The sequence below is a fragment of the Gymnoscopelus microlampas genome (assembly GCF_963454915.1).
Source record: "Gymnoscopelus microlampas genome assembly, chromosome: 15".
Taxonomy (NCBI): Eukaryota; Metazoa; Chordata; class Actinopteri; order Myctophiformes; family Myctophidae; genus Gymnoscopelus; species Gymnoscopelus microlampas.
Genome location: NC_139952.1, coordinates 49869732 through 49896059, shown reverse-complemented (window position 1 = coordinate 49896059; position 26328 = coordinate 49869732). Strand labels below are relative to the sequence as shown.

The 26328-nt window shown below is 42.4% G+C and overlaps 2 protein-coding genes across 2 annotated transcripts in view; both read right to left on the bottom strand.

Moving 5' to 3' along the window:
* The window catches only part of LOC311061832 (NACHT, LRR and PYD domains-containing protein 3-like), a 92199-nt gene that overhangs the window by 11051 nt on the left and 54820 nt on the right, over positions 1 to 26328 (bottom strand). The gene's annotated exons all lie outside the window — the stretch shown is intronic.
* LOC311061236 (protein NLRC3-like) lies at positions 1283 to 26328 on the bottom strand (the record flags this gene model as incomplete). Its single annotated transcript, XM_084079790.1, has 8 exons — positions 1283 to 1325; positions 2532 to 2618; positions 4036 to 4128; positions 6430 to 8233; positions 8544 to 8803; positions 21440 to 21553; positions 25859 to 25972; positions 26216 to 26328. 8 exons carry the CDS (start codon positions 26326 to 26328, stop codon positions 1283 to 1285), a joined length of 2628 nt encoding a protein of 875 aa, XP_083935916.1.

Genomic DNA, 26328 nt, shown 5'->3' with positions numbered 1-26328 from the left:
GTTCAGCTCACACACACATACAAGGCTGTTACTACACTCAATATAGATCATAATGATGACATTAGGGATCCCCATATATGGGCATAATTAAATGCACAAAATCTCTGTAAGTATGTATGTATTTATTTTAAGTACGTCTGTAGTTCAGGTATCTTTAGAACAAGACAGACCAACGTCAAACTTGTCAAATGACCTGAGTGTATTCTTATGTCAAAAGTCTCTAAAAGAGAAATTTTAATTACTTCCTGACATATGCAAGAACTTGTGCATAAATATGAATCTTGATTTCATTCAACTTTACAATGTTTGAGGATGTTCTCTGTGTCTCATAGGTCTTTGTCAGATCTTGCTTGAGTTATTTGATCCTTTTTAAACTTTAGACCAAATAATAAACTATATCAATGAGAAGTTCATCAACCCCAAATGTTTTCTATTTGTATTCACAATGGTGAATATTAGGAATTTAGATCTACAGAATTCAGAGAGATGTTTCATAGGAAGGAGAAAAATACCACATGCTCATCATTAATGAAATGGACGCTTGCACCCATTAATATCAATATAAATAATCAAAACTAGAAGATGATGAAGATCTGACAATATACACCCAACAACGATAGTGTAATATTGTATCTCAGCATGGAAGGACATGAGGTAGGCTTGGGTTCCCATGATATCATTCTTATTAATACATTCTCACCACAACATTCATATTATATTCATATATATATACAGTACAAAATAAAACAGAATTTATCAAAATAAATCTAATAATAAATCTAATAAATAGGGTTAATTAATCTTACTTTAGAATTTCCAGTCTACAGTGCAGACTCTTCAGTCCAGCTAAGAGCAGATCCAGTAGTCCTGATTGCTGCAGGTTGTTTTGGCTGAGGTCCAATTCTCTCAAATGAGAAGGATTAGAGCTGAGAGCTGAAGCCACAACTTCAACCTCTGTCTGTCTGAGGTTACAGCCAACAAGTCTGTAAATACAGATTAAATAAGAGACTATCAAAACTAATTACACCTTGTTCACTGTCATGGAAGTTAACTAAGAGATATCCTACTGTATCTAGTTATACAGACATAAACAGTTTAAGTATGATCAGAGAACAGGGAAGTAAACAACAGATGTAAGTATATCTGAGTAACCAAGCTCACTGTTTAAAAACTGCTACTGAATGGCGCGGAGGAGAACATTGCTTTCCTAGTTGTCTGTTTATCAGCTACTGTACGTTTGATGATATATATATCTATATTTTCATATTAAAACAAATTGAAACTACAGCTCTAGTTTCTGCACATCCTCGCTGTGTATTTTCAAGCTTGATGACACAGGAACACATGTCCCCCCGGTCTCACAAGATCCACCACTTGATTCTGAACTTTTATTGTCAAGTCTGGATATTAAAACTTGTGTCAGCTATATTACCTGTCAATCAATGTGATTTGAACCAACGCACGTCACGAGTCCCTTTAGTTACAGGGAGGGTGATTTATCCCACAGCAGCACAACTTATTATTTGTCAGAATATAAAAAGTGAACCTGGATGGGTGTGTTTCACCACATCGTTGTTGAAAACTGAGGTAGGCTTCTCTGCTTCAACTTCACTTCATCTCCTAGCCTGTGATCTTAGCTTAGTCTTAAAAGAACAGTGGTGGAAAGTAACTAAGTACATTTACTCAAGTACTGTGTCAATGTGTTGGGATGTGACGTGTTGTGAGCTTGTAGATCTGCTATTTTCAAGACATTTTTGTACATTTTATACATACCATGTGAAACGGGACATTCTGCATGATGAGTGCATTCTACTTTTGGTACTTTAAGTACATTTTGATACCGATACTTTTGTACTTTTACTCAAGTAAATTTTGAATTCCGGACTTTTACTTGTAACAGAGTATTTCTACATTGCAGCAAGGCAGTGAGAGAGTGAGACAGGTGCATGGCAGTGAGAGAGTGAGACAGGTGCATGGCAGTGAGAGAGTGAGACAGGTGCATGGAAGTGAGAGAGTGAGACAGGTACATGTCAGTGAGAGAGTGAGACAGGTGCATGTCAGTGAGAGAGTGAGACAGGTGCGTGGAAGTGAGAGAGTGAGACAGGTACATGTCAGTGAGAGAGTGAGACAGGTACATGTCAGTGAGAGAGTGAGACAGGTGCATGTCAGTGAGAGAGTGAGACAGGTGCATGGCAGTGAGAGAGTGAGACAGGTGCATGTCAGTGAGAGAGTGAGACAGGTGCATGGCATTGTAGATCTGTCCATCCAGCGCATTCCCAGTTGGTGCTCGCTGTCTCCTGTGGGGGCCCAAGCCCTAGGTGATCGGCCCCTGCTTATTTTTCTTGTTTAAAGCTTCATTTTATTAAGACAGCAATATGGGAAAAAAACATATTTATCTCAATTAAACATATATTAAATACAATAACCAAATATTATTTTGAAAATGATTAGTAGGGGCAGCCCCGTTTAGTAAGTTGACCAAATATCTACTCACAACCCTAATCAAAATACATCTGGTAAATGTATCTTACCTTAGAATGTGCAGACTCTTCAGTCCAGCAGAGAGCAGATCCAGTAGTCCTGAGTCCTGCAGGTTGTTTTGGCTGAGGTCCAATTCTCTCAAATGTGAAGGATTAGAGCTGAGAGCTGAAGCCACAACTTCAACCTCTGTCTGTCTGAGGTTACAGCCAACAAGTCTGTAAATACAGATTAAATAAGAGACTATCAAAACACATTATACCTAGTTCACTGTCATGGAAGTTAACTAAGAGATCTCCTACTGTATCTAGTTATACAGACATAAACAGTTAAAGTGTGATCAGAGAACAGGGAAGTAAACAACAGATGAAAAGTTAATGTAATGTAAGTCAATCTGAGTAACCAAGCTCACTGTTTAAAAAGCCATCCTCTGTACACCCCTTCACTAATGGTATGGTCCATTTCTCATATGGTATGGTCTGTTTTCATGTTAGAATAACTCATAAAGAGGACACATATGAATAGTTTGAGGACTTGAGTTCTCCTGTTGTTCTGTGTGTAGGCCTACTAAGGTTGGGGTTTTCTGTCGGCGATTGGATGAGTCCAATCATTGCATGTTTTTATTAGGTGATGTTTTGGATGATATTTGTCATTTTATTTAGCAAAATAAATGTATCCTAATGGTGTGTCTCTTTGACAATTAAACTCTTCAAATATGGCCGAATTAAATATGAAGCGCAATACAAACGTATACGAAATGTTAATCAATTTGGGCTATTCTAATAATGATTGATGATGATGATGAAGGATGCGACTTGTTGTTAGCTTGTAGATCTGCTATTTTCAAAAGATTTTAATACATTTTCTGCATAATGAGTACTTTCTACTTTTGGTACTTTAAGTACATTTTGATACCAATACTTTTGTACTTCTACTCAAGTAAATTTTGATTTCCGGACTTTTACTTGTAAGAGAGTATTTCTACATTGCAGTATTGATACTTTTACTTAAGTACAAAATGTGAGTACTTTTTCCACCACTGTAAAATAATATCCTATGGATGTGATAAGTTTTACAATTCTTTGTTGTCTAAACAAGTGTTGGTCAGTGAGAGAGTGAGACAGGTGCATGTTGCAGTCACGTTACTATAGTAACCCGACACTGCAGACGTTACAGCCAAATGTATACTCTGTCGTACGATGGGATCGTGCGCCGAAAATAGCAGATCTACAAGCTCACAATGTGTCGCGTCAGCGACGCATTGTGAGCTTGTAGATCTGTCTGACCAGCGTACTCCCAGTGGGTGCTCGCTTTCTCCTGTGGGTGCCCGAGCCCTAGGTGATCGGCCCCTGCTTATTTTGCTTGTTAAAAGCATCATTTAATTAAGACATGACAGCAATATGGGAAAAACGTATATATCTCAATTAAACATATATTAAATACAATAACCAAATATTGTTTTGTATACGATTAGTAGGGGCAGCCCCGTTTAGGTTAACCGAATATCTGCGCACAGTCACACCCCTAATCAAAATAAATCTGGTAAATGTATCTTACCTTAGAATCTCCAGTCTACAGTGCAGACTCTTCAGTCCAGCAAAGAGCAGAGGTCCTGAGCGCTGCAGGTTGTTTTGGCTGAGGTCCAATTCTCTCAAATGTGAAGGATTAGAGCTGAGAGCTGAAGCCACAACTTCAACCTCTGTCTGTCTGAGGTTACAGCCAACAAGTCTGTAAATACAGATTGAATAAGAGACTATCAAAACAAATTACACCTAGTTCACTGTCATGGAAGTTAACTAAGAGATCTCCTACTGTATCTAGTTATACAGACATAAACAGTTTAAGTATGATCAGAGAACATTGAAGTAAAAAACAGTTGGAAGTTAATGTTATCCTACTATCCTACTATAATTCTAGTAATAATTCTAGTAACCTCTGTGCGTTTGTAGTGGTGGTGGTGAAGCTACCCGGTTCTCCTCACTGGCTGGACCAATTGCTCTGATTTTGCACACAGCCATTGACCATTACCATCTGAACACAACTGTGAAGCCCGTTTTCCAATTTCATCAAATCTCAGCTTCTTATTAGCGTTTTTGTGTCAAACACTGTCGCCATGGTTACGGGGCTGCCCAGCTATGGGACGAACTGCCTCCCGGGTTGCCAGATCATGTGCGCATATCCCCCCACGGCTGCTGGACCAATTGCTCTGATTTTGCACACAGCCATTGACCATTACCATCTGAACACAACTGTGAAGCCCGTTTTCCAATTTCATCAAATCTCAGCTTCTTATTAGCGTTTTTGTGTCAAACACTGTCGCCATGGTTACGGGGCTGCCCAGCTATGGGACGAACTGCCTCCCGGGTTGCCAGATCATGTGCGCATATCCCCCCACGGCTGCGCTGCGCCGACCGGGTATGGTCTAGTGTAAGTAATCTGAGTAACCAAGCTCACTGTTTAAAAAGCCATCCTCTGTACACCCCTTCACTAATGGTATGGTCCATTTCTCATATGGTATGGTCTGTTTTCATGGTAGAATAACTCATAAAGAGGACACATACTGTATGAATAGTTTGAGGACTTGAGTTCTCCTGTTGTTCTGTGTGTACTAAGGTTGGGGTCGTCTGTCGTCGATTGGATGAGTCCAATTAATGTTGGTTACCTTCATGTTACATGTGTGCACTTCACCTACAGTATGCTGAGTATACTAATATAGTTTTGTCTTCCATTAAAGGAATATTTCACCCCAAAAAAGACTTTATCCCTATCAATTAAACCTTGAATTCATGGAGATTTGAGTTTTTTAGTATTTGTGACATTCCTGAACCTAAATCCAAAATCCTACTACTTTAATTAAAATGGCCACGCTGTGGTGTACGTCCCAGGTTGGTCAGCACACAATCACTCCACTTGCCTCCAAACTTGCCACAGACTATTGATCAGTGCTCTGGCTAATGCCTATAGGCTTCTTTCCCCACCTTTGATGTACTTACATATTGTACAGTTAATATAAAACTACATTCTTTTCATTCAGGCAAATTTTAGCCACCTTTTTGTTTGGCCGCTAGGCCCACCCTACTGCACATATGTGACATAGGCGCAGCGTCCCATAAAAAGGACAAGGACTGACAGATAGAGATCTCCATATATGGTCATATCAGTTGGATCACTGGTGCACCGTAGATGTGAGGGCCACGAAGCGGCCCCAACCTCTAGTTTGACTAAATGACATTAATAGGAAACCAATCTTAACAAGAGCAAAACTATATTTAAAACATTCTCTTTAAACCTGGATCATCAGTAGGCTCATAGTGATTACACTGTGAGAGTTGTTTTGGAGTTTATGTACTTTTCTTTAATATAGTTTTGCATTGGTTTTCTACCACAGCAGACACTGCAAATATTCTATTTTGGATCAGGAATGCAACCAAAAAAAAAGAAGGTCTGAGGAGGGGGGAGGGGCAGAGTGTGGAACGGTCAACACCACTAGACGTCACAGAAAGACTGAACAGAGGAAGAGAGCAATGTTCAACCAGCAGTTGAAGGTGTGAAATGAATAAAGTGAGAATGAGCAAATACATGGCATATTTACTATTTGGTGGAATTCATCATCTGATACACTTGTGTCGTGCACAAATCAAGGCTTTACACAGCCTTTCATGAATCAGACGTGGCTCTTTGTTTACAAGCAAACCTACACTAAATAATATAGCAGAGATTTTAAGAGCTGTGTGAATGAGGCCCATTGAAAATAACAATTATCATTTTATTTTAAGTTCCGCTACTTAGAGGATGTCAATGTCAGTGGGTTCAAACCACTGGTCTGGTGGGGGTAACCAGCAGACACAGACAGCATTATTGGAACTTTTATGTCAACCTTCATTTCTAATTATAGTGTTAACTGTAATGTCAGATTGACTCTAGGATGTTTCTATTCACTTGACCACTAACCGAGCATTTCTGCAGTTCCTCACAGCTGGGATCAGTCTCCTTCGTCCTCCCTCTGATGTGTTGTATTTGTCCAGGTCCAACTCTTCCAGCACCTCCTCTGACGTCTGCAGCATGACGGCCAGAGCTGAACACTGGGTCTCAGACAGTTTCTCTGTTCTATTCTCTGACTTCAGGTACTGTTGAATCTCCTGATGTACTGAGTGGTCATTTATCTCCATCAAACAGTGGAAGATGTTGATACATCTGTCAGGAGAGGCATCGACTGTCAACTCCTTCAGGTTGTTGATGGCTCTCTTGATGCTCCATAGGTTGTTCCCTCTCTGACCCAGTAGGCCTCCTAACAGATTCTTGTTGGACTCCAGAGAGAGGCCATGAAGGAAGCGGACAAAGAGGTCCAAGTGGCCATTTCTACTATCCAAGGCTTTAGTGGTGGCTTTGTTCAGGAAGCCATCCAGGGAATTAACTGTAGTACCAAGAAATGTCTCCACCGCATGCATCGCACCAAGGTTCCACCGACACTTTGTAAAACAGTGGAACAGGTAGACTGCAGCCAGAAACTCCTGGATGCTCAGATGAACAAAGCTGTAGACCGTTTTCTGGAAGAGCACACTCTCTCTTTTGAAGATCTGTGTGCACACTCCTGAGTACAGTGAGGCTTCTTTCACATCAAGGCCACACTCTTCCAGGTCTTCTTGGTAGAACATGATGCTACCTCTGTTTAGGTGTTCAAATGCCAGCCTTCCCAGCTTCAGAAGAACATCCCTGTCAGTCTCCATGAGGTGCATTTGAGTCCACTTTTCGTTTTCTTTCTGTTTCACATCTTGAGTCTCATACTTCTGCTTCTTTCTCTTTGTCTGAACCAACAGGAAGTGGCAGCACATCTCAGTCAGGGTCTTGGGCAGCTGTCCTGTCGTGTGTGTCCTCAACATGTCCAGCAGAACGGTAGCAATGATCCAACAGAAGAGTGGGATGTGACACATGATGTGGAGGGTCCTTGATGTCTTCAAGTGTGAGAGGATTCTGTCGGCCAACTTCTCTTCACTGAATGTGTTCCTAAAGTACTTCTCCTTCTGGGGGTCTGTGAACCCTCGCACTTCTGTCACCATGTCAACACATGCAGGAGGGATCTGATTGGCTGCTGCAGGTCTGGTGGTTATCCAGAGGAGAGCTGAGGGGAGCAGATTCTCCTTGATGAGGTTTGTCAACAATACGTCCACTGATGATGTCACTGTGACATCAGAAACAATGTCATTGTTTTGGAACAATGGAAACCTGCTTTCATCTAGACCATCAAAGATGAAGCCAACTTTCCAGACAGAGAGCTGCTCTGCTGTGACCTTCTTTAATGTTGGGTGGAAATCATGGATCAGTGTGAGAAGACTGTACTGCTCATCTCTGACCAAGTTCAGCTCCCGGAATGAAAAGGTAACCAGGAGATTTATATCTTGATTTTCCAAACCCTTTGCCCAGTCCAGAGTGAACTTACGCACAGAAAATGTTTTTCCAATGCCAGCGATGCCCTTGGTCAGAACTCTTCTGATGGGTGTCTTTCTGCCAGGGAGGGGTTTAAAAATGTCACAGCAGTTGATTGGTGTGTCATGGAAGGTCTTCATGTTGGAAGCTGTCTCAAGCTGTATCACCTCATGTTGGCTATTAACCCCTTCACTCTCTCCCTCTGTGATGTAGAGCTCTGTGTAGGTGCTGGTGAGGGAGGTTCCAGACTCTTCTGTCATGTGGTTTTTCACATCATCAAGACTGTTCAAACTGATCTTATAATCGTTCAAATCAACCAGCAGACTGACATCTGAAATGAGAAGAGAATGTATGTTTTAAACATTCAGGTTAATATAACTTTACATCTTTACAGCACATGCAAACACTACTAATTAAATGCCCTCCAGAAAATATGTAATTTGTTAAGAAAAACTGCCAAAAGTACAACACAAGATCAGTTGTTTTTGTCCAGAGTTGATAGTTGTTTAGCTTCATTATTTGCACTTAGATATTGATAAAGTCAATAATTTGAACATTTAGTCTGACTAAGATTTCTGCAATTTAAGCATTCAATTTATTAACATGCAATTTTAATTAGAGCAAATTCTGTCCAGTTTTACTTTGTCCAGGTGTGGTTTGACTGGGTGTCTTCAGTCCAGGCGTGGTTTTACTGGGTGTCTTCAGTCCAGGTGTGGTTCTGAACCTCGTTCCACACTGGGGACAGCCATAGTGTCCTGTTGGAGCAGACTGGTCCCAGTATGAGGTGATGCACTGTCTGCAGAACCAGTGTCCACAGCTGGTAGAGACTGGATCTGTCAGAACCTCCTCACACACTGAACACCTGGACGCCTGCTCTGTCACAACACAACCACTCCTCTCTCTGTGGAGATGAAGACACTTTATTTATATATAATAGTTATTGTACATGTAGATATAATATGATATGCCATAACATCATTGACAATCGTTTGTTCGTTGAGTGAGTGAGTGAGTGAGTGAGTGAGTGAGTGAGTGAGTGAGTGAGTGAGTGAGTGAGTGAGTGAGTGAGTGAGTGAGTGAGTGAGTGAGTGTGTGTGTGTGTGTGTGTGTATTCATATAATATTCATGCTTGATAGGATTTGTTCACACTGCATTGTGTTGGTATACCATAATAATCTCCACTCTGTCATAGAACTATATGGTATGTGGTGGGCTAATCACAGCTCACAATGCTACATGCATGACATCACAAAACAGAACCAACTCAATGAAAGACTTTAATACCCGGTGAACTTAAAGTGAAACTCATGAAGAGCATGATAGTAGGATCATTGTTGATAATCTATTCCATTTATTCATTTATGTCCTTCTGCAAATCTTAGTTTCACCAACATTGTTGTTTTAAAGCAATTGCTATTTCCATTTAGCCAAATGAAGCATCATCACTAGGATATGCAGACAAGCAGCCAGTCTGTACAATGTGATTTCACCACTACACACCAGATGACACACACACTGAAACTGAAATGAAGTGAAAGCTAACTGACTGACTTGTGTATATTCCTACTGTGCTGTAGGCGTATACCTCACCACAGTTAGATCACCCTATCCTAGAATTCATGTCTCTACGTAGGTAAGAGTTCACTTTTTTCATCCACAAAGGTAAATTAAGAAGTTTACAGCAGCTCTCATCAGACAGACAGACAAAGAAAAAGAGACATCAATAAAACCTTTAGAATAATAACATCTGAATATTGTAGGTTGACTTTTCTTATATGCCTATTTTAAAGACAGTCCAGACACTACTAAGTAAAAGCCAGTGGGTTGATTTTAACATCCTCATCCTAATCAGCCTGATCTAGATAGCGAGGAGGAGGAGGAGGAGTTTTACAATCGTTGCCATGTCACCCGACGGCGCATTATTCCGACGTCCCGTTGGTCTGACCGGCCTCATTATAACTAACCCTATCCCTAACCTCACACTAACCTAACGTTTGTCAGACTACTGGGGCGTCTGAATAATGGGAGGTCAGAATTATGAGCGGACCCCGGACAATCGTATTGCAGCAAGCAGAAAAGGTCTGGTATGGTGCTCCTTATCACAATGTAGGTTTAACAATCTGTTGCTAAAGGATCTTCTCTATCATCACAGTGTCATGTAGTTTCTACTTAGTTTAAAGTCTCTCACAAACAAAACCTCTATTATCAATAACTTATTATCTGAAAATAAACTAGATTGTAGTTTCATGTTCAATGAGACTCACTTGGCTGAACCAGAGTGATAACAAGGAGCTAATTGAGGCATCAAATCATTAGTCCAGGGGCCAACACTGATATTCAACACAAATTGGTACCACCTAAGGTGACCGTAAAGTTTTTGTATTTTTGTCTTCCTACATGTCTCTAGTTTATATTTTGGTATGATAACCCTTCCAATCTTGTAGCTTAATGGCAGTTATCACTACCTACCGGCTAATGTATCCGGTAGGAGACACAAAGTAGAATCTTTGTGTCTCCTACCCCGGGCATCAAATTATTGCGACAAAAAACAAATATATCCATGTATTCAAGGCTTCATGGGGTGTGCAATTGATAGAAAATAAATATTTTTTTGGGTGAACTCCTCCTTTAAGTTTTTCAGGGGGACTCTCTACCCATTCAGCTATGACCACCCCAGACCGAAGGAGGGTCAACTTTTACAAGCTTATGGAAAGCAGTCTTTTTGCAAACACCAAAAATCTGAGAAGTTATCAATTGCACACCCCATGAAGCCTTGAATACATGGATATATTTTGTTTTTTGTCGCAATAATTTGATGCCCGGGGTAGGAGACACAAAGATTCTACTTTGTGTCTCCTACCGGATACATTAGCCGGTAGGTAGTGATAACTGCCATTAAGCTACAAGATTGGAAGGGTTATCATACCAAAATATAAACTAGAGACATGTAGGAAGACAAAAATACAAAAACTTTACGGTCACCTTAGGTGGTACCAAAATATGTCTTGGCCCCTGGACTACATTCACTGAATGACCTGTGTGGTTCAGATAAATGTAGTTCTATTTCGTCCCTGCTAACCGCCAGAGGCGGTGCTTAAAGCACTGAATGGTTCCCCTTCGCGCATGCGCAGTTCGAGTATTGTATACCAACAACGTCACTTGTGACCCCTGGATGACCCGGAGGAGGCTATATCATCCGGAAATCATCAAGGGATCTTTTCCTTTTTTCTTCTCGCGCGCGAGTTGCAAACATGGTTTGCATCGAGTTGTTGCAATTGCAATGCATTATTATACAATGCATTGGTCTGCAACCTACCTTATTATTAAAGTCGCTGGTAGCTCCGTGGCCGTATTGGACGGCCGGGGTAGCGAGTGTTCGCCCCCCAGGGGCTGCGGCTTATTTATCTCCTCCATGAGTGGAGGTTATTTAACGTGGACGCGTTAGCGTCGGATCTCTTTCACCGTCAATGGAGGGGCTTGCTTCCCTCTCCGGTCAAAAGGTGGGTCACTGTTGTTAGCGGTAATGTCCGCACTAAAGATGACGTTCAAATTATTATATCTGTTTGGATCACAACCTCTGTTGGTAAAGGCTTGCGTGAGCGCCGCCTTACCCCAGCATACGGTTTTGTTTGTCTGTGAACGGTAGCGTGAGCGCTCCGATCAGATGATCGAATTACTTGTATTATTGGAATGTAATATATAGGCCTATTGTATGGAAATACACTTTGTTGCTAAAAGTTGAGTGCTGAACAAACACACAATGTCATAAACGAGTGTCCTAGTCTCACTCTGCAGCCGCACTGAGGCGCCTGGACATAACCTGACGTTTGCTTTCTAAGCCCGATCTAGCCTTTGATCTGATGACGTTCAAGGAACATGTTACGTTCTTTCTTTTTCATTGATAAGCACGCTGCTTGACTATAAATCTTCTGATTAGCTTCTGCTGGTGACAAGCCATGATGCGCTCTGTTCCCAGCATGAGGGACGTTAGTTAACAAACGCTAACTATCATCTCTGGTTGTTGCTTTTAATAAGCCTTTGCTAGTGAAAGCTATATATACATAGTATATTGTGTATAGCTTATAGCAGCGTCCATAGCTTGTGTTCAAGCTTTAGTTAACAGCTATTGTGTATAGCTCTGTTGTTGTTAGCCTAGCTGGTAGCCACCAGCGGCTCAAGCTTCTATTATACAGCTATATTGTTTATAGCTTATAGCAGCGTTCATAGCTTGTGTTCAAGCTTTAGTTAACAGCTATTGTGTATAGCTCTGTTGTTGTTAGCCTAGCTGGTAGCCACCAGCGGCTCAAGCCTCTATTATGCAGCTATATTGTGTTTAATCTATAGCAGCGTTCATAGCTTGTGTTCAAGCTTTAGTTAACAGTGGTTGTTAGCCTAGCTGGTAGCTACCAGTGGCTCAAGCTGCTATTTCAGCCATATTGCGTATAGCCTAGTTGGTACAGGCAGCGTACGCGCTCCCTTCCTCCAGCACATGGCCTCTATTCTGATGTGGAGCTACAAGTAATTTGTAGCTCAAGCTCTTATTAACAGCTACTGTGGAGTAGCTTGTTTCTGGTTTCTAACCTCTGTCTGCTGATTGGGCAGCTACGCGCTCCCTTCCTCCAGCATATGGCCTCTATTATGATATAAAGCTACAAGTAGTTTGTACCTCAGGCTCTTATTAACAGCTATTGTGGATTAGCTTGTTTTTTGGTTTCTAACCTCGGTCTGCTGGCTAGGCAGCTACGCGCTTCCCTCCAGCACATGGCCTCTATTTTTAGATTAAGCTACAAGTAATTTGTAGCTCAGTCTCCTATTAACAGCTATCGTTTGAAGTTTCACCTTTGAGATCCTCTCTCGGACTTCTTTGTTGACATGTAGGCTGCCATCATGGAGTACAACTAGCAGCTTTCCACTGTGGTCTTTGCTACCACTGAAACGGTGAAGAAGTTGTTTACAACATTTTCTTAGTTTTTGATGAGCACGCTGCTTGGCTATAGCCCTTGATTAGCCTCTGGCGCTGCGGGTGATGGCAGCTGTAACGCTCCCTACTCCCGGCACGAAGCCTCCGCTAGTGAAGGCCTTATTTATACATATGTATATATATATATATTGCGTAGAGCTTAATAGCAGCGTTTAAGCTTTGTTAACAGCTATTAGGTATAGCTGTCTTGTGGTTGTTATTAGCCTAGCTGGTACGAGCAGCGTACACGCCCTCCCTCCAGCATATGGGCATTCTGATGTAGCTGCAAGTAGTTTGTAGCTCAAACTCTTACTAACAGCTATTGTGCATAGCTTTTTTATTAACCTCTGTCTGATCAACCTTTGTTGCCGGAATAGGCAGCGTTAGTGCTCTCCTCCCGGCATTATTGTGGACTTTACACTAGCGTGTTGGAGGCAACGTTCTGTCTTTGCCTAAGCGGTGAAAGCAAGCATACAAATACTGATAATGCACTTTTCACTGAGATAGATCTCAAAAAGCGCTACAATAAGCATTACAAATAATGCTAAAATCACACGCTACTACATAGATAGCAGTGTCCAAACTTGATGGACGGCTATTACAGGCTGATTGGTTATAAGTAAGTAAACATCTGCCGGTGGTACAGGTGGCGTGCACGCTCCCTTCCTCCACCATACAGTTTCTGAAGTCGAGCTAGCAGCAGCGTTCGCGCTGGCTCTGATTTTATATTCCACCTACAGTCGTAGCCAGCTGAGAACCTCACCTTAGGTACCTAGGAAATCAGTACCCGGGAGGCGCTGATATGAAACCACACCCCTCTGTGGGTGTGGTTTTGCCTTGGAGGGTGGAGTTTAGCATTATTTTTTCCCCACTGTGCAATACAGTAGCTGGACAGTAGGTGGCAGGGCCGAGCAACTATTGGTTGTTTACCTACTAGTCTACTTGGTGGGGAATTCAAATATCCCTTTAACTATATTCTACAGTTTAACCCAGTGATTCTCAACCTTTTTCATTTCAATTTCATTACTCATATCTATTGCTTTATTTAGGCATTTTGTATCACAATATTTTTCTTTTCTTTTAATAATAATAATAATAATGGTTAGTGTGTTCTGTAATCAGTGTTGGGCTATATTACTTAGGAGAGTAATATGTTACTTATTACTCCTTTGAAAAGTAATAATATTATATTACTTATTACTTGGAATCAAGGGTAATATATTATATATTACTTTATATTACTTTCCCCGCGCCCCCGCAAAAGAAAAGACGTGTACAGTTTTTAGCCTTTTAGAACTGAATCCAATTTAATGGAACAATAGAACATTGGTTCTCAAAGTGGGGTCCGGGGACCCCCAGGGGTACCTGAGGGGGTTCCAGGGGTCCCCAGCTAAATGGAGGATAGTTAGGAACCAAATGCACCCTTGTGGGTCTGTAACTCTGAGAGTTAAATTAACATTGATTTTACAATATAAATTGGGGTCCCAGGGATAGAAATGCCATTAAATGGGTGTCGCCTAATGCATGTAAACTGGGGGTCCTCTTGAAATTAAAATTGTTGAGAATCACTGGTAGCTGGCAGTGAAAAATCTTCTGTTATGGGGAATCAACGCACACACACACACACACACACACACACACACACAGTAAACTCTGAGTCTCTCTCTCTCTCTCTCTCTCTCTCTCTCTCTCTCTCTCTCTCTCTCTCTCTCTCTCTCTCTCTCTCTCTCTCTCCTCTCTCTCTCTCTCTCTCTCTCTCTCTCTCTCTCTCTCTCTCTCTCTCTCTCTCTCTCTCTCTCTCTCTCTCTCTCTCTCTCTCTCTCTCTCTCTCTCTCTCTCTCTCTCTCTCTCTCTCTCTCTCTCTCTCTCTCTCTAGTCTGTCTCCTCTCTCTCTCGGGAAAGTGGTATAAACTTTGGCAGGTAAAAGTTGAAGAATGCCCTAGTTGGATTTCAACCGGGAGACTTCTGGTTACAAGTCCTGTATCTAATCCACTGCACCACATTGGTTCTTACTTGCTCTGTTCACTACTAAGGTCTTCACTGAAAGATTAGATAAAGGTGAAAGCGCCAAGAAAAGTTGGAAAAACATTCTGGCTGGATTTGAACTGAGAACCTTCTAGTTGCAAACCTTTAGCTAAACCCACCACACCACAGTGGTTCTTCCATAGACTGTTCACTTGTGTGTTCTTCACTGTAGAAACTGTAGCCTGCCAAAGTGTGTACTTTTTTTTTGTCTTCTTTGAAATCATTTGCCGTTTGGGAGATATTTAACTTTAAGCACCCAATGCATTGTCAATGCGGCAATGGACATTTAAAGGGAAACAAGTGCAGGCTACTAATCCTACATACTTACTGCTAGTAACCCCATTCATACTTTAACATGTTCATCTTACTGTGGACATGTTTGCCTGAAAAGGAATCTTTGAAATGTTAATAGTTTTAGAATTGTACTCCTTTAAAAGTTCAGAGATTTATAATGGAGGCGGATGGAAGGTTAGGGTTAAGGGACCTCAAACTTTCACCTAGAAACTCCATTCAATCTGACACTCTCTCTCTCTCTCTCTCTCTCTCTCTCTCTCTCTCTCTCTCTCTCTCTCTCTCTCTCTCTCTCTCTCTCTCTCTCTCTCTCTCTCTCTCTCTCTCTCTCTCTCTCTCTCTCTCTCTCTCTCTCTCTCTCTCTCTCTCTCTCTCTCTCTCTCTCTCTCTCTCTCTCTCTCTCTCTCTCTCTCTCTCTCTCTCTCTCTCTCTCTCTCTCTCTCTCTCTCTTTATCGCCTGCAACTTCTAAATAAAGGTTTCAGACAATGACACACACCCAAACCCCCCCCACACACACACACACACACACACACACACACACACACACACACACACACACACACACACACACACACACACACACACACACACCACACACACACACACACACAAGTTTTAAGTGGATTTGCTAGTTTAGTTTTTACTTTGTGAAAGGCTTAGTTTTAGTTGATTTTTTATTAGTTTCAATCTTCATTTAGTTTTATTATTGTAAGGGTAGTCAGGGGCAATATTCAACTAGAATAGTGAAGATGGCAGATCTACAAGCTCACAACACGCAGCAGTTGTAACATTGCTACTGCTGTCATCGGCTGCGTGGAGACAGAAACGAAAACTGATACTGAATATGTTTTGCTTAATCATTCTGAATCAGCTTTGCTTAATCATTCATCAAAAGTTATGAAAGTTCTAATGAAGGAACGGGACTCTTACAAGGTTCAACTGGTGACATTGACAGAGAAGCTTGTAGAGAACTTGTAGATCTTCCATTTCCACTATTCTGAGCTTGTTGAATACAGCCCCTGACTACCCTTACAATAATAAAACTAAGATTAACACTGAAAACAAAAAAAAACTCTACTTCTTTTCACAAACTAAAAACTAAATTAAATTGACAAATCCACTTAAAAATCTAATGAAAACTAACTGCAATTCAAAACATGTAGTCAAAATAAAAATGTGTGCGTGTCATTGCATGTCATTGTCTGAAACCATTGCTGATGCAGTGCATGTGTGTATGACTTTGTTTTCCAACCTCGAAAAGTTTTTTGATTGAATACTTTATTTAGTAGTTTGCAGACAAAAAGCACATGAAAGTACAGTTCAAATACAAGTTGACTAAATATGATTTAAAAAATCCAAGAAAGCCATATGGCTTGTTTAAATTGGGGTCCTAAGTTAGTTAGTACATTATAATCTCCTGTGTTGATTTAACTCCGTTTCACATTCTAAAATAACATAATTGTGCCCCAGTAGTTTATAATGCATTTTATTGAAATGTTACTTTCAGTTGACTAGTATAGTTACTAGTTACTGCTCTCAGAAAGTAGCAGCTTTGGAGCTGCAATTATTTTATCTCTGACTGACTTATCTATCTTCTTCCACCATGTTCCATGAAACACAGTTATGTTTAAAGAAACAATTGCTTTTGAATTCATCCTAAGGACTCTTTTTTTCCCTTCTATTTTCCATGTTTTGGATCTGATAAATGTTTGGTTACTTACTAGTTAGTTTGTAGATTTTGAATATTATCACAAAACATACAGGAACCACTTCAGCCCTATACACATTTTGGCCATTTGAAAATAGCCGATCTACAAGCTCACAATGCGTCGCAATGTGACACATAGTGAGCTTGTAGATCTGCTATTTTCAAAAGATTTTTATACATTTTATACATTTGAAAAGTTGTGAAATGGGACATTCCACATAATTAGTAGAGTACTTTCTACTTTTGGTACTTTAAGTACATTTTAATACCAATACTTTTGTACTTTAACTCAAGTATAGTTTTATTTCCTGACTTTTACTTGTAACAGAGTACTTCTACTTTGCAAAAGCAAAAACAAAAGCAGCAGAAACAGTCTATAGCTATGTTGCTCACTGTGAACGCGCCACCCTGTGGCAGAATGGCCACACTACACACTGAAATAAGATACAATACATTTAGGGGGCGTGTCTGAGAATCTGGGGGAGTGGCCGGCACAGGTACCCAGGGGACAAATCAGTACTGCTTTGAAAATCGTGAGGTTCTCAGCTGGCTACTACTGTACATTTGGGAGGATCTCAAGGTGCTTGCTACATAAGCATTTGCATTGAGAAAAATATGCACTCGCTGCTACATGGATGGCAGCGTCCAAGCTTTGGCTAACGGCTATTATAAGCCTCTTGTGTTAAAATAAGCCTCGACTGGTGGTACAGGTAGCGTACGCGCTCCCTCCCCCCACCATACAGGTTCAAGAGTCCAGTTAACAGCAGCATTTCCAGCTAACCGTGACGTTCGCGCTCTGGTTATCTGAGAGCTGACAAGATTCTGCTGGAATTAAAGCCTCTGCTGGTGCAGGCAGCGTACGTGCTACCTCCCCCCAGCATACGGCCAATATAGTCTAGCAACCAGTAGCGTTCGCGCTCTGGGCTAGTTCTGACTGGTGTGCGTTGACCGTGCAGAGAAACCGGTAACACCACAATAGAGGGCTCTCACTTTTGCACCTTGTGTGGGGCTCCTTCAGCCGGATGACGGCCATGACCTTTGCCCTGCGTGCCAGGAAGAAAAGGTCTGACTGCAGCAGACTGTCATCCAGGATGGATCGGCTGTTTGCTGATTGGGCCCAAAGGTGGTCCATGCTCACGGCCTGCCGGCCGATTCCCCATCGGAGGACGCCGAAGTGCCTACTCCTCCGATGCAGCTGACTCCAGAGGATGAGGTGCTCTCCTTGGCAGCTTCACCTACACACTTCCATGACTATAAGGAAGAGGCAGAAGGTGGTGTCTCCCAGGCCTCAGAGCCGGGCTCCCACTCAGCTCAGAGTTCACTGGCTGTTCCCCGTTCCTCATGCCTGTACCCAAAAGAGCTACAGGCCTGTCTGAGAGACACACTGCTTATGGCAAAACCCTGTCAGCCAGGCAGGACGTGACAAGAGCTGGCCTGTGTTGCATGCCGGCTATTGAGCCTGCCATCGCACCCCTCATTTGCGTCCCCTATTGCGGAAGGGTGCTAGGTGCCGTCGACCCCAGTGCGGGGTCACGGACGACCTTCTTACAAGAGCTTGTGGTGCCGGAGCATGTGTCGGTCGTGAGGGCAACTCCCTATCACACCTTATGCATGCCCTCTCAACTTCTTTGCAAAAGGGCAATGTGAATGCTGACTCCATCACCTTTGGTGATGCGTGACTGAAGGCATCTGGCCTGATGTCCCTCTAACTCGGGACAGCTGATGTCGATCCTAGTTCAGACTCATCGTCAAATCTGGCTTTCACAGCCTATCTGACTGAGGCATTAGCAGAACTCTCCGTAGTCTCCCGTGGGGAGCTAGGAGCAGTATTTGGTTCAGCTGCACAGGAAGCGTTGGAGCGAACCATCTATGCCGAGCAGACTAGCCTGCAGCTTGCAGGCCTACGGTGCATGCCTCCCTCCGACAGAGGGGGGGGGGGGGGGGGGGGGGGCATCAAGGTTGTAGACCCCCTCTCACACCTCAGGGCGTTCTAGTCTACATACTGCCTCGTGACAAAAAACGACAGGCGTTTTTCATCCTGGCTGGGATGTGAAGGGACTCGACAGGTTTAGGAAGGTCATGCCATTTCATATGTTGACCACAGCAGATGATCTGCGGACCGTCGCCCACAGAGAGTGGTTCACGTCTATAGACCTGAAGGACGCATACTTTCATGTCCCCATTGCCTGTCTGTCAACACTGGCAGTTTTTGTGTCTTGCCTATCAAGGCCACCACTAGCAGTTCAGGGTGCCACCATTCGGGCTCTCCCTCTCCCCGAGGGCATTCACAAGGTGTGTGGCAGCGGCAGTTGCGCCTCTGCAGCCCTAGACATGAGGGCTCTGTATCCGGAAATACAGCATGTCTCCCGTCCCACGTGGCCCATCTGGGACTAGGAGAAAAGTGGCCTAGAACCATCTCAGGCCACAACATTCATTGACGTGGCTTTAAACGCCATGATTATGACAGCCTGTCCGCCCCCCCTCGTTGGGTGGGCGACATCTTAAACCTTGCCCCAAAGGGGCGTCGACCCTCTGGTTCTCCCTAGTGGGGACAACCACCCCTCTGGGCCAGGATGTGCTGGCTCACCCTTTGCCAGAGGCACTCTATATGCCTTTCCACTGCTTCCTCTGATACGACCAGCGCCTCAGAGAGCTCTTCGGTAGGGTCACACCATGCCGCTGGTGGCCCCCTTCTGGCCAGGGAGGACTTGTTTCCTCTGTTGCACAGACTCAGTCGCAGGGCGCCATGGTGCCTCCCCGACAGGAGAGGTCGCATCTGGCATCCCAATCCTCGACACCTCCCCGACTGTGTGTTTGGCTGCCGGAGGGCCCAAACCGCTGCTGAGCAGCCATGCGGACCCAGTCAGGCATAAATGGTAAATGGTGCATTTATATAGCGCCTTTATCCAAAGCGCATTACATAGATTGTGCATTACAGGCACACCATCCTGAATGCAGGAGCACCATCCACCAGGCTACAGTATGATAACAGACTGAAGCTGTTTTCCAACTGGTGTATGGGTCAGGGTGAAGACCCAGTGCGTTGCTCTGTGCCTACTTTTCTGGAACTTCTGCAGTCCCTCTTAGACAAGGGCCGATAAAAGAGCTCCTTCTACTCTAAGAGTGTACATACTAGCAGCAATATCATATTGACGTGCTAGAATCTATAATGGCACAGCCACCGTGGGGAAGCCACGGTCTAGTGTCCCTCTTCCCGAGGGGGGCCCTGAGGTCGCATCCTCCAAGAGCCCTGAAAACTCCAGCATGGGATCTCCCATGACTCCCAAGTAGGTGTCATGTAAGACGGCATTCCTCCTGGCCTTTACCTCAGCGAAGCGTGTCAGCGAGCTGCACGCCCAGTCTGTCAATGACTTGCGTCTGAGGTGGAACTCAGACGGCTTATGCGTCACTCTGTGGCAGAACACAGCGTTCCTCCCTGAAGGTGCTGTCACATTCGCACCTCAACCAGCCTATAAGGCTACAGTTTAACCCTCCACCAGGAGAGTGGATGGGCAAGCTGGAACTGTTGTGCCCTGTGCGGGCCCTGAGAGCCTATGTCAGACCTTCCGCGTGCATTAAGCGGTCGGAACGGCTTTCTTCTTATGGTGGCCCTAACAAAGGTTGCGCTCTCTCCAGACAGCGCCTGTCCCACTATATTGTGGATGCCATCAATCACGCTATGGGCCGAGTAATCGTCCGCTGCCATCTGGCGTCAGGTGCCACTCTACCAGGAGTGTCCTCATATCATGGGCTACCCTGAGAGCGGTACCCCTGGAGGATATCGGTGCCGTTGCCCCACGGGCATCACCTGCACGTTCTCCAGGTTCTATTGGGTGAATGTTGCCACTCCCCATCAACTGGGCATGGTCCTCTTACCAGAGTCCTCCGATTCTACTCTTTGAGTTTGGTAATCAGGATTCCTCGTGACTCGTTTGGTATAAGTCATTCAGTGCTTTAAGCACCGCCTCTGGCGGTTAGCAGGGACGAAATAGAACAATAGTTACGTATGTAACTACGGTTCTATGAGTCCCGAATGACCGCCAGAGCGTTCTGTCACTCAGAATCCTCGTGTTCTCGCGAGAAGATTCTGTAGGAAAAGATCCCTTGATGATTTCCGGATGATATAGCCTCCTCCGGGTCATCCAGGGGTCACAAGTGACGTTGTTGGTATACAATACTCGAACTGCGCATGCGCGAAGGGGAACCATTCAGTGCTTTAAGCACCGCCTCTGGCGGTCATTCGGGACTCATAGAACCGTAGTTACATACGTAACTATCGTTCTATTGTATCTTCTTGGTTTGACACCAGTTCAAATCCTAGCTGCTGTATTGTCAACAAGCTGGAGACATGAGAGCAAATCTATTAGAACATGTATTCTAAAAGACATACATATATCAATTCTATGCCTGTTTCATGTCCAGTTTTAATTGTTCTGTATGTTTGTTTGTAAAAACAGTAGAACTATTTTATATTTTAAATTAGTTCTATGTCGATGCATTTGTATGTATTTCCACTTATCTCTACGTAGTTCACAGAGATCAGTGATCTTACTTTGTGTTTGAAGGTCCATGTTCTTTTCTGAAGGTCCCAGGTAAATCCATTGACCAGTCACTCTTCATAGACACACAGCTGGGTGTTGGAGACTCTGGTCTGTGGTGAAGACTTCTGGAATCATACAAATGTTTCTACAATTATCACTTGAATTAAATAGACCGTTTGTTGTACAAATATCCCTAGTAATAATTTACACACGGTTTTATGTACAGTATGTCCGTCCCCTCAAAAGTAGATCAATCAAAACTCATGATGCTACATGCATGACATCACAAAAAAGAACCACCTCAGACCATGAAAGACTTAAAAACCAGCCTGATTGCCAGAGAATTAGTATACATTGCAGGGATTTGTGCATGTCATTCCGTGCATAGTCGCCTAGAAATCCCCAAATTCCGTGCATATGTACGGGGAGTCCCACGGTGGGCGTAACCAGTCGCAACCCGGAAAAACCCGGAAGTAGAGCAGTCCCCACAACAAAATTTACGATTCTGTGCCTATCGGTACGTAACTCAAACGGCGCTGAGTAGGCTCAAGGGAATGTCGCAATGTTCAGGACGGCAACTCGCTCGCTTTAGTTCGCTCGGTGGTCCTTCACACGGCGACAATTCCCTTGAGACTGTGCGCCTCCGAAATGGTTTAGTCACAATGGGGGAGATGCGAGGCGGCTATGCACGGAATTTGTGGTTTTCCAGTAGTCTATGCACGGATTTTGAGAAACGTTGAAAAACGTTCAATGAGAACGTTTCCTCTGGCGATCGGGTTGTAAAAACCTGGTGAACTTAAAGTGAAACTCATGAAGAGCCTGATAGTAGGATCATTGTTGATCATTTTATGTTTTAAAGGTCTGTCTGCATATCTTAGTTTCACTTAAAGCAATTGATATTTCCATTTATCCAAATGAAACAGACATCTTCACACTCACACGATGCACACAAGCAGCCAGTCTGTACAATGTGATTTCACCACTAAACTCCAGATGAGATGTGTGAGACTTCCTTCAGAAACTACACACACTGCAACTGAAACGAAGTGAAAATCAACTGACTGACTTTTTGATATTCCTACTGTGCTGTAGGCGCACCTCACCACAGTTAGATCACCCTATCCTAGAATTACTATGGCTCTAGATAGGTAAGAGTTTCCTGTTTTTATCCCCAAAGGGAAATTCAGGCCTTACAGCAGCTCTCATCATCAGACAGACAAAGAAAAACAGACATCAATAAAAACCTTTAGAATAATAACATCTGAATATCGTAGGTTGACTTTTCTTAGATGCCTATTTTAAAGACAGTCCAAACACTACTAAGTAAAAGCCAGTGGGTTGATTTTAACATCCTCATCCTAATCAGCCTGATATAGATAGCAAGGAGGAGGAGTTTTACAATCGGTGCCATGTCACCTGACGGCGCATTACTCCGACGTCCCGTTGGTGCGACTGGCCCCATCATAACTAACCCTATCCCTGACCTCACACTAACCTAACGTTTGTCGGACTACTGGGGCGTCTGAATAATGGGAGGTCGGACTTATGAGCGGACCCTGTACAATCGTATTGCAGCAAGCAGTAAAGGTCTCCTATAGCGCTCCTTATCACAATGTAGGTTTAACAGTCTGTTGATAATCTTCTCTATCCTGCCTCAGTGTCGATGTTCTGAAAATAAACTAGATTATAGTTTAATGTTCAAAGAGAAACCAGTTCAAATCCTAGCTGCTGTATTGTCAACAAGTTGGAGATATGAGAGTAAATCTATTAGAACATGTATTCTAAAAGACATACATAGTATATCAAATCTATGCCTGTTTCATGTCCAGTTTCAATGTTGATTGTTCTGTATGTTTGTTTGTAAAAACAGTAGAACTATTTTATATTTCAAATTAGTTCTATTTCTATCCATTTGTATGTATTTCCACTTATCTCTACGTAGTTCACAGAGATCAGTGATCTTACTTTGTGTTTGAAGGTCCAGGTTCTTTTCTGAAGGTCGCAGGTAAATCCATTGACCAGTCACTCTTCATAGACACACAGCTGGGTGTTGGAGACTCTGGTCTGTGGTGAAGACTTCTGGAATCATACAAATGTTTTATAATTATCATTTGAATTAAATTTGAATTAAATAGACCGTTTGTTGTAAAAATATCCCTAGTAATAACTTACAGTGTGGCTGCAGAACAGCCACACTGTAAACAGGGTTTTCTGTACAGTATGTCCGTCCCCTCAAAAGTAGATCAATCAAAGCTCATGATGCATGACATCACAAAAAAGAACCATCTCAGACCATGAAAGACTTAAAAACCTGGTGAACTTAAAGTGAAACTCATGAAGAGCATGATAGTAGGATCATTGTTGATCATTTTATTCATTTTATGTTTTAAAGGTCTCTCTGCATATCTTAGTTTCACTTAAAGCAATTGATATTTCCATTTATCCAAATGAAACAGACATCTTCACACTCAGAGATGCACACAAGCAGCCAGTCTGTACAATGTGATTTCACCACTAAACTCCAGATGAGATGTGTGAGACTTCCTTCAGAAACTACACACACTGCAACTGAAACGAAGTGAAAATCAACTGACTGACTTTTTGATATTCCTACTGTGCTGTAGGCGCACCTCACCACAGTTAGATCACCCTATCCTAGAATTACTATGGCTCTAGATAGGTAAGAGTTTCCTGTTTTTATCCCCAAAGGGAAATTCAGGCCTTACAGCAGCTCTCATCATCAGACAGACGAAGAAGAGACATCAATACAAAACTTTGGAATAATAACGTCTGAATATTGTAGGTTGACTTTTCTTAGACGCCTATTTTAAAGATGATTTTAACATCCCTCATCCCCCTTTCCCTAATCAGACAGATCTATATAGCCAGAGGAGGAGTTTTACAATCGGTACCATGTCATGTCGCCAACTAACCCTATCCCTAACCTCACACTAACCTAACGTTTGTCAGACTACAGGGGCGTCTGAATAATGGGAGGTCAGAATTATGAGCGGACCCCATATACAATCATATTGCAGCAAGCAGAAAAGGTCTCCTACAGTGCTCCTTATCACAATGTAGGTGTAACAATCTGTTGCTAAATTATCCTCTCTATCTTACCACAGTGTCATGTCATTTCCACTCAGTTTAAGATCTCTTAAAAACAAAAACAAAACCTCTATTATCAATGACTTCTTATCTGAAAATAAACTAGATTGTAGTTTAATGTTCAATGAGACTCACTTGGCTGAACCAGAGTGATAACAAGGAGCTAATTGAGGCATCAAATCATTCACTGAATGTCATGTGGTTCAGATAAATGTAGTTCTATTGTATCTTCTTGGTTTGACACCAGTTCAAATCCTAGCTGCTGTATTGTCAACAAGCTGGAGACATAGAGTGTAGAGTAATCATCTATTAGAACATGTATTCTAAAGACATACAACTTGTCATCTATCAAATAAATGCCTTTTTCATGTCCAGTTTTAATGTTTATATCATTGATTGTTCTGTATGTTTGTTTGTAAAAAAACAGGAAAACTGTAGAACTATTTTAAATTAGTTCTATGTAGATACATTTTTATGTATTTCCACTTGTAGTTCACAGAGATCAGTGATCTTACTTTGTGTTTGAAGGTCCAGGTTCATTACTGAAGGTCACAGGCAAATCCTTTGACCAGTCACTCTTCATAGACACACAGCTGGATGTTGGAGACTCTGGTCTGTGGTGAAGACTTCTGGAATCATACAAATGTTTGATTTGTGTGAGCGATCGAGATACATACAGTCAGTCTACAAGGAGACATATGAAGTGAATGAGAGACAGACAGTCTACAAGGAGACATAATGAAGTGAATGAGAGACAGACAGTCTACAAGGAGACATATGTGAAGTGAATGAGTGGACTTTTGGCAGTGGTCCAAACAACATGTGGTGAGTTGGACAGCTGAGTCTTGTAGATATGTGGCAACATTGTCTATAACGTGTCTTCTCAGACATATCACAACCGCTCGTCACTACTGCAAGTTTAACCGTCTGCGCGGCTCAGTTTGTAGTTTATATCTATGCATCTATAGTCAGCTACTGCTTCTACATGATATCACAAGAGATTAAATGACATAAGATGCTGCATTCGAGCAAGCCAGAGAATCTTAATGAAATTCTGCACTGTATTAAAATGTCATAGTGTGTGCATGTTGAAGATATAATCTCATAAGAGAATCTAATAAGATTGATGATGCTGAATGATGCTACCAGAATAACAAAATGTTTAGTCTGTAGTGTGAGTGAAGCTTTATAGTGTTGTGTATATTGTGTAGGAGGATTCACACCAGATAATGATGTCAGCTAAACTGTTGCAAAACTATATGTTATTCCCATCCCTATTTGTGTTATAGTGTTGTGTATATTGTGTAGAAGGATTCACATACTCTGTGTGTGGAGGTCCAAGTTCATTACTGAAGTAAAGAGGTTCATCTTTGGACCAGTGACTCTTCATAGACACACAGCTGGGTGTTGGAGACTCTGGTCTGAGGTGAAGACTTCTGGAATCATATACATGTTTCTATAGTTATCATGTTAATGAAGAAATCAATGTGTTAAATATTTGTTATTGTTAAGTCCATTTGACATCTAAATGGGAAAATGTTTTGAGTTTTGACTCACATTATTGCAGCAACAAGAAAACAAAACAAAGATAATTAATAATTTATGATAATAGAAACAGTCAAGTTTGACTAAAAGTACAGTGTTAGTGTTGTGTATATTGTATAGGAGGATAGACATACTTTGTGTCTGTAGGTCCAGGTTCATCACTCTTCATAGACACAGATGGAGACTCTGGTCTGTGGATGAGCTGTTTGTCAGTTCCCTCCTCCTCTCTCTCCTCACAATGACTCAT